Source organism: Dioscorea cayenensis, chromosome 8 (assembly GCF_009730915.1).
Source record: "Dioscorea cayenensis subsp. rotundata cultivar TDr96_F1 chromosome 8, TDr96_F1_v2_PseudoChromosome.rev07_lg8_w22 25.fasta, whole genome shotgun sequence".
Lineage (NCBI taxonomy): Eukaryota > Viridiplantae > Streptophyta > Magnoliopsida > Dioscoreales > Dioscoreaceae > Dioscorea > Dioscorea cayenensis.
The window spans coordinates 7,364,957-7,381,737 of record NC_052478.1 but is presented as its reverse complement, the minus strand read 5'-3'; the positions used below and the strand labels follow the sequence as shown (position 1 = coordinate 7,381,737).

Genomic DNA, 16,781 nt, shown 5'->3' with positions numbered 1-16,781 from the left:
TCTTAAAACACCTTGGTGGTCCCGTAGCTAGTCGCGACCACGATTAGCTTGGGAATTGTTTGAGGCCAACCTGTATTTTGATCGGTGCTCAATGTGTTGGAAAATGTTAGTTACCTGTACCATTTATGAGTTATTGTATTATCTATTCACTTGTTGAATACATGGATCTACTTTTATATGTTATTATTATTGTGGTAATTACTATTTGGAATGCTTTAGTATTCTATTATATCTATGCTGTCACCACTCGCTGGGTAACATCTGTCTCTGTTCTTCTTCCTCAGGCTGCAACGTTGGACTAGGTTGTGCTGGGCAGGTAGCAGACTAACCGACCCCTTTCGTATTGTCTAGGTTAGTTTGTAGTGTGCATGTAAACTTTATGGATCCACTAAACTTGACTTTGGCGTACTGTTCTTATATTTGTACTTTCTGGTTGCATTTGGAACCCCGACAGGTTCTGTAGTGGAGGTTGTCTCCCTCTTCAGTAAGTTGTAATAGCGGGTTTGTTTTGAGCCTTATGATAACACACCTTCTTTCCCTTTGACAATGTCAGATACCTGAATTGAGCAGACTGCCCCATGCGAACCAGTGATAGTAAGATTGCAATATATCATTCCTCGCAACTCATCTTGGAACAATTTAAAATTTTCATTTGTGTTTGCTTCTTGTAGTTGCTTCTCAAAATAACAATCAGTGATCAATGGAAAACACGAGTAAAAGGAAGCAAAATCAGCTTTCTTCTCTTTCTCAATCTTGTTTTTCAAGGCATTATCATATTGCTTAACAAACTGTTTCAGTGAAGTCGTCGGACCAAGATAACCATCAATAAATGCATTCACACTTTTACTTCTTTGAGTGGTAGACATTCCAGCCCAAAATATGCCTTTAACATATTTAGGAGCCCAACGATTACGAATTTTGAATAGAGAATTCAACCATTCATTTTTCTCAATGTTATAGTCCGCCATCATCTTCAAATATGTGTCTTCAAACTCTTGAATATCCAATGCTTCATATGTGATGCATTTCAAAATCTTTTTCATTGCTTTGTATTCATTTAAACCTCCAAGCTTCTCAGGAACTTTCTTCATGATATGCCAAAGGCAAAGGCGGTTATGGGAATTTGGAAAAACCAATCTAACTATACCTTGAATTGCCATACACTGGTCTGTAATAATTGATTTAAGAGCCTTGCTTGACATACACTCCATCCAAGTTTTAAAGAGCCAAACATATATTTCTGCATCTTCCTTCGACAATAAGCCACACCCAAACAATACCGTCTGTCCGTGATGATTTACACGAACAAACAGAGGAAATGGAATATCATATTTATTCGTCAAGTACGTTGTGTCAAATCAAATTACATCACCAAAAGCTTCATAAGCAGCTATAGACCTCGCATCCGCCCAAAAGACATTTCTCAAATGACCTTCCTCATCCATGTCAATCAAATGGAAAAACTTTATGTTTCTTTGTTGCATGCGAGAGAAATATTTTCCAAATGCTGCGGCATCTCCAATGCCAAGCCTTAACTGCCTTGCTTTCGCAATATAATTTCTACAATCTTTCTTAGTGTATGTTAAATTTTCTTAACCCCCACTTTCAACCGCTAGGGAATGAAAATTTTTTGCTTAGACTTATCCTTGATTGGTCGTTTAATTGAAGCCTTCTTTTCACATATGCATCAATTTTTTTATTGCACTTTTGGAAACGAGTTTTTTGTGGGCTAAGTGCATGATTATGCTTCAAATTAACACTAGAAATGGTAAATCGCCTATCATTCCCAACAATGACATTAATCTTTGCCAGACAATTTACTTTGATGGATAGCCTTAGGTTGAAAGAGTTTTTTGAAGTAGATATTCATTTGCTGCTTCTTGCACATGCTATCGTGTAATATTTCAATTTTGGTATAAATATCAAAATGGTCCCTCTATTTTTCATTTTTTACCCTTTTAGTTCTTCTAATATAAAATCCGCATTTTTGGTCCTTGTATTTGCACATTTTCATCCTTTAGTTGTAAAATTCACCTTTTTGGTCCTCGTATTTACACATTTTCATCTTTTTTGGTCCCTCTAATTCATCAACTGGAAGGACCAAAAGGGCAGATATATCAATTAGAGGGACCAAAAAGACAAAAATGTGAAAATACGAGGACCAAAAAAGCGGATTTTATATTAGAGGGACTAAAAGGGCAGAAAACACAAAATAGAGGGACCATTTTGATATTTTGACCTTCAATTTTCCATCATCAGCTAATCTCGTGTTTTTTTTTGTTGATGCCAAACCGTTCAAGCCGTGCATATTGGACATACAATTTATAAACTTCTTCTTCAGAATCAAGTATCATGCCAGCCTCTGGCATAATATTTTCAATTAAATCCAAATCCACTGGTTTTTCTTTGGCATGTATTTCATAACTTGAACATCCAAATTCAACATTATCTTTTTCTTGCTTAGAATACCGAAGTACCACTTCTTCCATGTTCTTACTTTAGGTATGTCTAAACACAAATTAGACAAACAATAAATTTATAAATAATTTGCATTATTTACTAATTTCAAAATTTACTTTAAAATAAATTTCACTCATTCTTTGGTGGAAAGAGGCTGTGAAAGAAATGACTAATTGATATATAGCACAACTAATTGAAAGAAATGACTAATTGATATATAGCACATCAGAGAGGGAACCAGCGCTCAGGATTGGTGGTGCAGGAGAGAGGAAAGGGGAGCGGCGGACTAGAGCTGGGAACCGAGAGGGGAGTGACTGCCAGGATCGGGGGCACAACAAAGAGGAAGCAGTGGCCGGGATCGCTGGTGCAGAAGAGAGGAGGAGGGAGAGGCGGACCGAAGCTGGGAACCGAGAGAGGGGAGACTGGACATGAGAAAAAGAGAGACACGAGAGAGAGGAAGCGGCTGCCAGGGAGCGACTGCCGATCACTTGTGCTGCAAGAGAGAAGAAACGGCACTAGGATCGGTGGTGCAGGAGAGAGAGAAGGGGGAGTGACGGTCATGAGATGAGAACCGAGAGAGACACGAGAGAGAGAAAGAGAGAGAGTGATAGAGAGTGAGAAAAACATAAAAGTTCTCATTTTATTAAATGTTTTAATTTGAAAAAAATAAAAATTAAAAGAAGAGAGAGAACCCGCCACGTCACGAGTCACATCAGTCGTGTGGCTGGTTCATATGACTAGTTCGCTTTATATTACATTACTCATTTGGATGCACATCATAATGAATAGGGAAAATCATATATATATATATATATATATATTTTAAGAAAATTGGAATTTCCTGTAAAGTTTATTTATTTTTTTTAAGATATAAAGGCACGTGCTTTGCACAAGCCATCAAGAGTCGAACCGAAACTCAAAGCTCCATTTGTCATCATCTGGAGCCCAGAAAAAAAATCAATGCTACGTGGTGCAGTGCCAATTTCATATAAACACGTGGCATGTTAAATGATTGACACGTGGAATTCCACCTCACCGCCTCAAAACAACGCTCTGCTGACTGCTGCTTCTCTCCTCAACCAACTTTTCTGAGCAATGGATCCCGATCCCGTCACCTCCGATGAGCCTAAGACCACCGCCACCAGAACAACAATCACTCTGCCTCCCTTCACTCTCCATTCGATCCCTCATCTCGGTAACCTCACCGTGGAGAACCCCATCGACTTCAGCCCTTACTATCACCCCTCCCCCTCCTTCTACCTCTCTTCGCACGATCTCATTCTCCGCCGCATCCTCTTCGATCTCTCCTCCGGCGAAGCCCTCGCCGAAGGCGACCCTATCATCGCCTACCACCGCGCCGGCCCCCGACGGATGATTCACTTCCCCCCATTGATCGTGCGGGCGGCGATCGTCACTTGCGGCGGGTTGTGCCCCGGGCTGAACACGGTGATCCGGGAGCTGGTGGTGGGGCTCTGGGAAATCTATGGCGTGCGTGATATCTTCGGCGTGGCTGCAGGGTACCGCGGGTTCTATTCATCGGAGCCGATCCGATTGGAACCGAAGATGGTGGATTCGTGGCACAAGCGAGGTGGCACCGCGCTCGCCACCTCCCGCGGTGGCTTTGATCTGGAGAAGATCGTCGATGCCATTGAGAAACAAGGGTTCAATCAGGTTTGCATTTTGGATATCAATTGATAGCTTTTTTTTTTTTTGATTGATAAACTTCATTAATTCTTTGCATTTGTATACAAAACCCTGAAATATTCATTGTATTTGCAGTGCAATGAAAAAGCCTTTGTTAGGGATTTTTCCCCATTTTGACAAATATGGAATATTTTGTATGCATGTATAGACGCACACAAACAAATGAAGTTTTTTGTTGTGGATATATGCTATGAGTTGCATTTTTTTAATCATGTTGGGGTAATAAAAGAAATGTTGAAGAATTTTGATCAACAAAGACATAAGAAGCATTTAACAACATTGAGGAAGATTTTAATATTATAAATTTTACTTAAAAAAAAATTAAAACTTAGATCTTTTTTTTTTAGATTTTAAAGATAGTGGAACTAGATTTCGTTTGTATATTCCTATAGTTAATTAATTTTGACTAATTTTATACTGATTTAGTGAGTTGTAGTAAACAGAGTATCCTGAGTTTATAGGCATTGGTTTGCAGGTGTATGTAATTGGTGGGGATGGAACTATGAGGGGTGCTGTCAAGATCTTTCATGAAATTCAACGTCGAAAACTCGATGTATCAATCACTGGGATCCCCAAAACGGTGGACAATGATATTGGCATCATTGACAGATCATTTGGATTTCAAACTGCTGTGGAGATGGCACTGCAGGCTATCAATGCAGCTCATGTGGAGGCTGAGAGTGCAGTGAATGGTATTGGGCTTGTCAAGCTCATGGGCAGGAGCACTGGCCATATAGCTCTCCATGCCACATTGAGCAGCCGTGATGTGGATTGCTGTTTGATTCCTGAGAATGACTTCTACCTGGAAGGCAGGGGTGGTCTGTTTGAGTTCCTTGATCAGAGGCTGAAGAAGAATGGGCATGCTGTGATTGTAGTGGCTGAGGGTGCTGGTCAAGATAAGATACCGAGGACTGACGCACAGAAGGAAGACAAGGATGAATCTGGGAATCTTGTGTTTCTGGATGTGGGAGTATGGTTGAAGTCTGAGTTGAATAGTTGGTGGGCTCAGGAACATCCAGGAGAGCTTTTCACAGTGAAGTACATCGACCCCACTTACATGATACGAGCAGTCCCAGCAAATGCTATTGATAACATGTATTGTACATTGTTGGCACATTCAGCTATTCATGGGGTTATGGCAGGTTATACTGGATTTGTCCCTGGTCCAGTAAATGGTAACTATGCATACATTCCAGTGGAGGAAGTTGCAGCAGCCAAAAACATAGTTGACACGAAAGACCATAAGTGGGCTTGGGTCCGATCAGTGACAAACCAGCCAGATTTTCTGAAGATCTAGTGCTCTGCTGGCCAAGTAATGTGTGGACTTCTATGCATCCTTAATTAGCACCTTAGCAGATGGTGGTTGGATGATGTAACACTTAAGCCTGAAATACTCGGTTTGGCATGTGCTTTCTCTAACTTTTATGATTTTCATAATTCAGAAATGCTCTTTGATCTCTCTCAGTTCACATATGTCGGTTTTTGGCTAGATTCACACTTGAGTGGTTGTGTGCCTTGCAAATAATCAAAGAAAAAGTCCATTTTCTCTTTAGAAACTGATTATATGCTCTGCTTGATACAATGATGACCGTTGATTGGTATTATTTTGTGATCAGTAATGCCATCACATCATTAAAAGATGACCTTGCTGTAGTACTGATTTTTGACCTTTCATTCTAATGGTAAGTCTCACATCTCAATGTGTTTTGATGTTGCTGAAATGGTGGCTGAATGGTTCTCTGTCAATTTCCAAATATTGTATTGAGCTCAATATAGTTTCACAATAACTTTGTTTATGTTGAAATATTTCTTTAGGAGGATACAGTACACATGCAATAATTTTCTTGCTTATTTAGTAGTCATCAACAAGCACTCGTCTTTGTTCGTTTTGCTCTGTGATATATCTACTCATTGATTAAATTGATTGCTAATGCATTTTGGTTTGCGTGGTTATATGTGGAAGCAATAGCTTATTTAACTACTTGAACGATAAAACTCAGAAGAGATCATGAAGTTATTATTATCACAATAAATTGTGAACAAAACATAGAAATGGTAGCATGATAATATTTTCATGCGACCTTTTTAGTATTATAAAAAACAAGTAGCACGCCTTCCTCTCGGTGGAAAATATGTAAGTATATCTTCTCATTTATTTATTTGAAGTTCATTCTGGTAGCTTAACTCCAATTTCAGAAGGCTTTTCATATTGGTTTCCTAGTTGTCTAGCAACAGTTGTCTCCACAGCATACTCGGACACACCGATAGAGGGGCTTGCTGAAGTCAAACTGGCAGCATCTGCATCCTTTAGTTATTTTATTTTAACACAAATAGGGTCAGTCTCAGAATTAATTACAGAAACCAAAGAGAACTAGTGTTACTAATAGAGTGATCTGTAGAGTTCAAAGGCGTTGAGATTGATAAGTGAGCTTCAATAAGAAATATTTTAGAGTTGATTCAGTTGGAATGGTAGGACTAGAAAATGGATTAAGTTTAAAAATACCATTTGGATAGAAAACATGCTCTGAAGGTCCAGTTCGAGCACTAGCACTCACAATGGCTAATGCTGCCAACATTGCCCATATGAGAACAGCCACAAGAAGGTTTCTCTTCATCTTCTTTCCTTTACCTTCAGAGGTCTGCACTGAATGGTAAGCAACTCTCATCTTGGCCTATTTATACAAGAATGTCTTCTCTAGCCTTCCCTTATCTTGTACTATTGGTTTTTATTCAACTCATGCATGTGTGTGTGATCTGCAGGGATCTTCATAAAATAAGTGCAAGTTGCTAGCTACTGCCAACAACTTGTTTGGTATGTTCGTCTCAATCTCTGTATCTTTATTCATCTTTTTTCCTTTTCTCAAGGGAGTTTTGTCAGTTTCCTTGAAGCTTTGACTGGTAAGATGTCCTGTTAGGCTGCCCATGCTTTAGATCTATGACATTGCTGACTGCGGGTTGTGAGAATGAGTGCTATATGACTGAGAGATGAGTAAGCAATCTGCATGCCAGGCCTTTCTGATTTGTAGCTGATTCTGGGAATATTTTGGGGCTCGGAGTGCTTGTAATCTCTAGGAATAATGTGAACTTGTTGACTCAGTGGTGACTTTTGTGTGAAGCGATTGAAACCATAATCATGAAAGAAAAAAGAGACCTTGATTCCTTGTCCCAGCCCATTGGTTTCAAAAGCGGCTGGGTTAATTTGATAAAGTTCTTGTGAATGATTTGATTTTTTTAATCATAGAACTACTCTTTGAAAATACTAAAGCCCGAAAAGACCCCATTGGCTATAGATTTTCAATCATATCTCAACTGAACAAATTATGCCTTCACCTTTGCTGCATTGTGAATCAAATGATCCATGATACTGCAATTCTTTGAACATTTGTTCATAGATTTTGGGACTATGGTCATATATTTCAAAGATTTAAATTACAATCTGTATGTGAGAGGGTTCAATTATATTCTTTTTCACTAATGGATGCATTTTTCTAGTTTTGAAGTACAAGTAAGCAGATGATGATAATTTAGAGAATGAGGCTTACATGAGAGCCAAATAGGTGAATATAATTCCATTCCTAAATTGTTGTTCATAACTTATCAGATAACAATTGTAAAAGTGGAAGGCTCAAGCAGAAGCCTACATGATTGATTGTTTCTCCTCTAAGCATGGATATTTTGAACTTGAATATACAACGCAGAGCTGGAAGCATGCTAGAGATAATGATTAGCTTTCTTTATGAATGTGCACCTTTCCTTTGTTATAAAGCCTACCATTCCTTTTAACTTGGTCACAGAGCACTAAGTGCTGTATTCATGGAGGTCTCTCTCTCTATCTCTCTCTCTCTCTATATATATATATATATAATATGTATGCATGTATGTATAATTTGCAAACACATGCATTATATGCTAAGCTTTTGGAATTAATTGTGTTAAGGTGATGGAGCTGAAGGTGAATCTACATTGCAAGGCATGTGAAATGTCAACAAGGTGTTATCCAAGCTCAAAGGTTGATGAAATCTTTCCCTGAGGTTTATTTTTCTGTCCTGATTTATATATATTTGCTTAATAGTTAATTAATTTGTTGGCAGGGGTGACTTGTGTAGACATAGATGTGGTATCGAATAAGGTAATGGTCATGGGCTATGTTGATCAGAAGGCAGTCATCAAAGCTGTTAGGAAAACCGGCCGCCAAGCTGAGGTCCGGCCGTCACCACACCGTGATTCCAAGGTGATAAATTGTTTATCTTTGTTCTTCAACCTTCTTTTATTTCTCTTGTGCGCATATGAGATATCCTTGTTTGGAATTATCAATAACTTCATTAGTCATTAGAGATCAACAACTTGATGAACTTCATGTTTGATGTTGATAACCAAATGGGAGTTCTACTGCATTTTTCATATGCAATATGTGGCACAGATCTTAAAGATGAGGTCTTCCGACATTACCTCGAGATATGGCTATCCTGCATCACCTTCTAGAGTTTCCATGAAGATGCATAGAGCCTCTCCTTCAAGCTTGCCAAAGCCATCAAAAGAGAAGCAAACACCGAAAGCTCTTTGTAGAATAAAACACTTGTTATGCATGAGACCTCGTACTGTTGATGAAGAGCCAATGTATACGAAGATGCCATCTAAGTTAGGGTTTCAACGTGATAGAACTTCTGATTTTGGTAGACCATAGGTTATATATACTTACACATGTATACAAATGTATGTGTGACTTGTATGATGTATTGTTGTGGCTTGTCTATTGTTGATCTGTTGGTTTGAGCAAGTTTGTTGTGATTCTACTCAGTGTGGAACTGGCGGGAAAATTTCCTTGTAAAAGTTTAAAATTACCTTGCAAAACTATGGAGATTAATTTTCTTTAACGTTGACAACCACCGTAGCAGTAGTGTTTATTTATTAATCATGGGTAAAAGTTTATTTATAGCAGTACTGTTTATGTTGTGTCCAAAATTTCAAATAGGTCTGGGTGGGTCTCCTATGAGAGTTCATGCTTTTTACTGCTATGGTTGTATAATAGAGGATTTATTTACTTATTATGGTTATTTTAGATTTTTTGAGTGTATACGTGGTGGGTGGTGGGTTTTTATTATTCTATCTGGAGTCTGATTGAATTAATAAATTAATAAATCATTAGTAGAAGGTAAATAAGCCATTGATGAAATGTTTTATCTACTGTTTTTCAAAAAACTTTTAAATGGGGTGTTTAGTGTTAAAAAAAAATGTTAGTATTTGAAATAAAATATTTAACAAAATTGTGCTTATTTGATCCCTAAGTATCTGTACTTGATGAAGTTAATATTAGTTGTTAGTTGTTGGAAAAAGGTTAATTGAAGAAACTGGAATAGGTATAAATTATTTAAAATGATAAATATATAATTAGTGATTAACTAACTCATAATACAGTCTTGGATTCAATGGAAGCAAACTGCTTGCCAATGATGATTGACATCATCGTATGCCTCCATATGATTAATTTGAGTTCTTAATCACAATTGTTAATGGCTATAAGCTTTCGTTAATAATCATAATTAATAACCAATTAACATGGTGACAATTTTGAGGTAGTAGGTTGTTAGCCCACCTTACACTCCTTTGTTGGATGTTGACAAAGATCCATTAGTAACTCTTATTCCTACCAAGTTTTTGATAAAATGTGTTATTCCTACCAAGTTGATATTATTATTAGTGTCTTGATTATCATCCCTTCAAAATTTAAAAAAAAGATTAATATAAAAGTAAATATCAAGATATCTGTATATATATGGATATGTTGTTGTCTAGGTCCCATGTTTTGTCTATATAAGATAGGATATCTCAATCAAAACAATAAAAAAAATTATTATTATTATTATTATTAATTATTTTAAAAATAGAAGCAAGAAGCCTTTTGCTTGCATTGGTGGATGTCTTGCAAGCTAAAGATTCTAGAGAGGACCCCATATGGAATAATTGATACTTTTCTTGTCCATTTGGGATCTCCAAAGAATAATTTAGTGAAGAACACTTACTCTATACTTTTCTCCTCTCTCTCTCTCTCTCTCTCTCTCTCTCTCTCTCTCTCAAGCTATCCCTTTTTTTTTTTCCTGAAAACTTTCTCCTTAAAGAACTTGTAAATAAAATTTTCAAAATTATAATTTTCATAGTAAATATTCTTGAGCGCAAGATCGGATGGTCATACCAGTAAAACAACCATGTCTGCTAATTTACGGAGGTCTTAGATACCAAAAAGTGAATTTTTGACTTATCAGTTGCTTTATCTTCTTTTTTGTCTTTTTTGTGTTATTGTGTGGTTGTTGTTGAGATGTGCTTCACTTCTGATGACTGTTTGTAACCTCATGTTCGGTTGGTTGTTATATATGTTTTTTTTGTCATTTTATTTAAGTTTAGTTTTATTTATATTTGTTTTTCTTCTTAATAAACAGTGGTTTATTTATTTTATTAAAAACAAATAACAAATCAAAATTTGAGACAAAATTTTGAGTTGTTATTATGTAAATATAAATCATTATGACAACATTTAAAATTCACATTGAGTAACTGATTTTCTTAAACATGAAAAATTATAAATTCGAAGTTTTTATTTATGATTTATGAAGGGAATACAATATGAATTAGGTGGTTTATTTTATTTTCAGTAATGAATAATCATATTTACTTTATTTTGAATAAAAAAAATGTTATTTCTCTGATTTGTGTACCTACAATCTCTTGAAAGATAAAAGCTTTTATAATATTAATATATTTATAAATATCATATATATATATATATAGTTGCTAGGATTGGTATTAAAATATGATGCACTGTAATTTCTATCATATATTTTGAAAATTATGAATACTAAAATAAAAATTGAAGCAAATAAGAATTACCATTCTTCTGAATACTACAATGGTAATTCCTCTTACTCTTAACTCAGAGTGAGAGATTGATGGATTTTTTGATTTTTTATTTTTGAAAGTGACAACATTATACACATCAAGAGCCCATGCCAAAAAATTAATCATTCACCCTACGCATTTTGATAAAATATGTGAACAATAATTTCACTCATAACCAAAATAAATTTTTATCACGGTCTTTAGTTACACTTGAATTCGAGACCTCTTAGATGTTAAAAGACTAATTTTTTATAATTTATTAAAAAATTAAACCAAATAAATTATTTTGAATGTTTTTTTAAAATAGAGTAAATTTTTTTTATATAGCACCCAATTATAACATTTTTTCATTTTGGGGTCAAACTTCAATTTTGTTTAATTGAGTAGTTATTTGAGAAATTCTAGCCTATTTTTGATGATATATTTGCTTAAAATTCTCTGTCATTATATATGTAATATACTGCATGTTTAGCTGATAATTCCACGTCACTTACTAATAAAAAATTTAAATATCATATATCATCAAAAATAAGCCAAATTCTATCAAATAATCATACTCATATGGTGAGAAAAAAAAAATGAAGCTAATTAATTATTTTGATTAAATTTAAAACTTAGACCTTAAAATAAAAAAAAGTGTCATAACTCCTTATCAAAAAATTTATCCAATGTCATGAAGTGAATAATATGATACAATGGACATAACTCCAATGTGTACTATTTTGAAAACTTTTGTCTCTTTGTCCAATAAAGTTTTGAAGTAAATAAACATTTATTTTTTTTTATTTTAATTTTTTTTAAAAAAAAATCATATCTCTGTTCATCTTTTCTTCAAGCCAATACAAAGAACCTCTCTCCATCTTTCTTTCTCACTGTCTTTCCAAGGAACAAATCATCTTCGTCAAGTGCAAGCCACTACAAAGCACTTCTCTTTCCCTTCATATTATATATACATAATCCACAACAAGCACCAATCTCCACTGGCGTAGAAGCAATTCCCATTCTCCTTCTCCTTCTCCTTCTCCTTCTTCTCTATCCCCTTTTTGCCATCTCTAAACCTCACAAAGTCTATCCTTTATCCCTTGTATAGCAGTACATGAGGGCGTGGAGTAAAGCTTGGAGCGAAGCTGGGAAAGGCCGGGGAGTTTCTCGGGATATTGGATTGTATCAATGAAGTCACTGCCGCCATTGGTGCCGCCGCGAGCTGGACCGGAGGGATGAGTGAATCGGCTTATCGTGTTGAGACTGCGCCTCGCCTTGCCCAATGGCGTGTCGATGCTTTATCATCCACTACTTACCGCAAGTCCGATCCTTTCCGGATCGGCCTCTGGAACTGGTCTCCATTCTATTTCTCCCCCTTTCTTTTAATTCTCTTTTATATAGGTTTTTTTTTTGTTTTGGTTAAAAATGGTTGTGCGATTGGGGTTTTGGTTGTCTATTTGAGGATCATTTATTGAAGAAAAGATAAGAAAGTTAGAATTTTGGGAACAATTGTGGAGGAATTTCTTGCTATTTGTTTGTTTCTTTTCCTGATTTCTCTAATTTTGTCTCTTTTTTTGGATTAGAGGGTGAACCATCCTTTTTGGTTTGCCATGTGAGTTCTTCTTTCTGTGAATTATTGAGGAAAGTATAATAAAGTTGGGGGTTTTTTTTGGGACTGATGTTAATAGGAGAAAGTTGTGATCTTGGGACCAGTGGTGATGTTTTGGTTTTGCTTGTAAATTTCCAGGTCATTTGATTTTTAAAATCAAAATTTCTTCTTATTTTTCCTTGTTTCTTCATTTTCAAATTTGGTGTTCTCCTTCTAGAGTGAAAACAGATGAAAAAAAGATAAGGTTTTGCTTTTGTAAGTGGTAACTCTACTTCGAATTTCATCCAAATTTACTTTTACCATGATTTTTATTAGTTTCTTTTCTTCTTTTGCTTTTTCTTGTTTGTGTTGTATTAAACAAACTTTTTTTTTTTTTAAATGTTAGCAGACTAGTTAAATACATTTTCAGCATATTAATAATGAATTGATTGAATGACTGATTTAATTTTTTTTTTCTGATAATAAATGTGAAGGTACTTGACAGTGGAGAAAAATAAACAGTTGTTTGTGAAGCTGTATCCTGAAGTATCAAGCTTGACAAGGGAACAACCTCCCATTGTATCATTCATTATCAAACTCATCTCCATCTCCTCTCCCAATCGCAGAACACTCGTTCACCCTGGTCACTTTTCCTTTCCTTTTCTGATTATTAATGTCATGGAATCTAATATTTCTCATGAGCATCATTCAGTCATCTCAACTTGCTTCTGAAATTTAATTCGGAACTTGTTGCTCGAATTATGTTTGTACATGAAAATGTGACTTTTTATTATGCACAAGGATATTAGATTCCCAGGAAATGAAAATATTATTTTGATCTGTAGGATGAGTACTGGATTTCATCCTGAGATATATAGTGTTGTGAGAAATGCGAATTGGAGTAGCTTTTTACCTTCTCTTGTGTGCTAAACAATGACCATTTCAATCCTTTGTTATATAGGAATTAGTGACAAGCTGCTGAAAAACAATGATGATTTTGTGTGGGCAATAGATATCCTCTTCAGTGGCAGATTCATCATTGATGTAGAGTTCCTTGACATCAAGATTGTTCCACAATCTGTAAGCAATTCTGACTCTTTCATTTCGAAATTTTCTACAATTGTTTATTACAATGGAACATCTGATCTGACATAACTTTTTGTAGTTAAGTCTTCAAATGCCTTAAAGATCTTGTCATGTCTCCCATATGGCTTACTTACAAAACCAAGCCTATTTAATCAATGAAAACTTCAAGTCTTCTACTCTATTATGTCTCATATATATATATATATATAAATCCCAAAGATTTAAAATTAGCGTTTAGTATATCCACAACTGAAAATAACTTTTGCTAAATATGTTATTTTCTTAGCAAACCGATAATTCCAGTTTTCAGTGTTATAGGTCCTAAATCATTTTTCAAATGCTCTAATGTCTCAGCATATTTCTTCCTGCTACCTAACTGCAACTCAATGTTGCTTCTTCTATTTCTTCTAATACTTGGCTCTTATGTTCATTTCAAAACACAGGGAGGAGAGCCTTGCTCAATTTGGACTGGCTATCATGTGGAGAAACAATCGGTTGGGACTGCACTTACCTCTTTGGGCCGGATGCTTTCTGAGGGTATCCATACTGATATCATCATCAATGCTGCTGATGGCACAATTGGTGCACATCGCTCAATCCTTGCTACAAGGTCCCCTGTGTTCCGGAGTATGTTCTCCCACAATCTCAGGGAGAAAGAGCTCTCCACAGTGAACATCTCTGACATGTCTTTTGAGGCCTGCCAAGCCTTTTTCAACTATATTTATGGCAACTTCCAGGCTGATGAGTTCCTGGCTAATCGCCTTGCTCTCCTCCGAGCAGCTGACAAGTATGATATCTCTGACCTCAAGGAAGCTTGTCATGAGAGCCTTCTAGAGGACATTGACACAAAAAATGTCCTTGAGAGGCTTCAAACCGCTCATCTTTACCGCTTGCCATTGCTGAAGAGTTGTTGCATGAGGTATCTGGTAAACTTTGGCAAGATTTATGAGATCCGTGATGATTTCAATACCTTCCTTGAAAACTCTGATCGAGAACTAATTGCTGATGTCTTTCATGAAATCCTAGCTGCCTGGAAGGGCTAATACAACAAATTTCTATTGTGTGGGTGTGTGCATTTGTGTGTGAGTAATATTGTTTAGGGTTGTGACTATGTATAGATGGTTTCTCCAAAAGATTGTACAGTATTTGTTTCATTAAACGGAAAGCATTCTTTGGGGTCAAGAATTCATAGCTTACAATACAAATTCCTGATTATAATGAACCAAATAAATATCGATCTCCATTATTCTTTTCATTTTAGATCTGTGCTTCATCTGTTATTCACTGTATTGAACTTTGCCCACTCTGGAGTTCACGCTTAGTCAAGGTATTATTATGCGCGCATTCCCGAGGGTGAGTTCTTGGAATCCTGCTTTGAGAGGTGGGGCTTTTGCCAGCCTTCTTGATTACTTATTGTTTTCTGACAAATATTACACTATCTAATTATATATCTTTTTTGACTTAATGTAGGAACCAGGATTGATGAGGCTTGAGATGTTTAACTTCTGCTTGTAATTGAAGTACCTATTGTTGAAGAGAAAAGCAATGAAGATCTCAGGTACAAAAATGAGAATCTCAATGTCATTTGCCTTTTCTACTCATTTTTCTTGTTTTCACTGTTGCAATTTGTTGGACAAATCTTTTCATTTCTTTTGAAAATTCTCCCCTCAGCAATATCCTGCATAATTATAGAATAATATTCATGTTTTCATCATATACCAATGTGTGATTTAAATGATTTGTCATTTTCCTTCATCTTTATTTTTCTGATTCTATGTATCGATCCCCCTTGCAATAAATTCAGACAGCAGAATTCCCTGACAAAAAATCATGCATGCCTTTGCATGCATTCAAAAGAACTACACACACTTTGAATTGCTTTTTTTTTTCTCATTTGTGGAGCGCATGAGATTCTCAATATCCATAAAAGGATTTTTGTTCTTCTTTGACAAATGTTCAAGCTTTTGCAGCCTTATATTTCAGACCAGAGGAAAGTGTTTTCACTGCCACCACCAAAACAGGTGCCTTTGATACTCCATGTTTAGACTTCTTTCTCATATTTCCTTCGACTTGTGAAAAGTGCAGAGCCGCACAATCTACCACATTAAGCATTGAGCTTAAACGTCTGCCTGATGAATACTCCAAAGCCGGAGGACATAAAATTTCTTTCATGATTTCACAGTTACAGTACAAACAAGATGAAAGTTTTGCATTCTTTTTTCCCAGCATGAGTATGAAATCTCTCTAGTTAAATCAATGTTAATTATCTGTTTACTTGTGTACCATTGTTTGCAGCAAATTTCTCAATCTTGAATGTCATACTCAAATGCAGGATCTTGGCTACCACAATTCAGAAATGAAAAGAAACAGGATGAAAGTTCTGCAGTGTTTCTTCACTGCATCAGTTGAATTTTTTCTCTGATTAATTTTTTATTTTACCACAATCTATGGAAATTTGCTGAACATTACTGAACCACTTGCATTTGCAGAAATTGGACTTTGTATGATAAATTTATTATTCTTCTGGAATAGAAAGAATCTCAAAATTGCAGCCAATTATTGACAATGAAAAAAAGTTGGCAACCAGAGGGAGAATGCAAAGTCAGCAATGTGAAAAACCATTTCAACTTAATAGCCTTGGAAAATTTCATTTATCAATGGAGTTAGGTTCATCCAGAAGAATGAGAAAAATTCAAATTTCAAATCATATTGTGTTTTGTATGAAAAACTCAAACTCAATGGTAGTCATTTTGGGTTTTCTGTTAAATATTCAAATTTAAGCAAATTCCTATTTTGGAAAAGAATAATTCAAATTAAATCACATTTAGAAATTAGAAAATTCTGATTTGCAGAATTTCAAAGAATCAATTATATTTAACAAAGCTAGAAAGAGAATCAAGAAACAAATAAATGAGGATTCCATCATAAAACCAATAACTAATGAAAATTTAAATTTACACTGAGATCAAGGTATAAATAGATAATTGAGGTCACCAATCAATATAGATTGCACAGCCTGTAGCAATTGCATGTATTAAATGCTGAGGCGAAAGTTGTCCCCAAATGATAA

General features: G+C 35.6%; 2 protein-coding genes and 1 long non-coding RNA gene across 5 annotated transcripts; all 3 read left to right on the top strand.

The window, feature by feature from the left end:
* The first annotated feature begins 3,540 nt into the window (after window positions 1-3,540).
* LOC120267054 (ATP-dependent 6-phosphofructokinase 2) lies at window positions 3,541-5,628 on the top strand. The gene is made up of 2 exons (XM_039274737.1): window positions 3,541-4,131; window positions 4,640-5,628. The coding sequence occupies exons 1-2, from the start codon at window positions 3,556-3,558 to the stop codon at window positions 5,459-5,461; spliced, it is 1,398 nt and encodes a 465-aa protein (XP_039130671.1). The 5' UTR covers window positions 3,541-3,555; the 3' UTR covers window positions 5,462-5,628.
* A 1,102-nt stretch (window positions 5,629-6,730) lies between these two features.
* Window positions 6,731-9,042, top strand: LOC120267056. Of its 3 annotated transcripts, XR_005538383.1 has the most exons (5): window positions 6,731-6,815; window positions 6,925-6,976; window positions 8,102-8,173; window positions 8,256-8,395; window positions 8,585-9,042. It is a non-coding gene; the product is annotated as an uncharacterized LOC120267056 (long non-coding RNA). The 3 variants fall into 3 exon arrangements; XR_005538382.1 differs by lacking the exon at window positions 6,731-6,815 and having other exon boundaries at window positions 6,860-6,976; XR_005538384.1 differs by lacking the exons at window positions 6,731-6,815; window positions 6,925-6,976 and adding an exon at window positions 6,993-7,983.
* A 2,852-nt stretch (window positions 9,043-11,894) lies between these two features.
* On the top strand, window positions 11,895-14,893 carry LOC120267570 (BTB/POZ domain-containing protein At1g55760-like). Its single transcript, XM_039275249.1, has 4 exons — window positions 11,895-12,391; window positions 13,120-13,268; window positions 13,587-13,705; window positions 14,155-14,893. Exons 1-4 carry the CDS (start codon window positions 12,273-12,275, stop codon window positions 14,752-14,754), a joined length of 987 nt encoding a protein of 328 aa, XP_039131183.1. The 5' UTR covers window positions 11,895-12,272; the 3' UTR covers window positions 14,755-14,893.
* The last annotated feature ends 1,888 nt before the right edge of the window (window positions 14,894-16,781 follow it).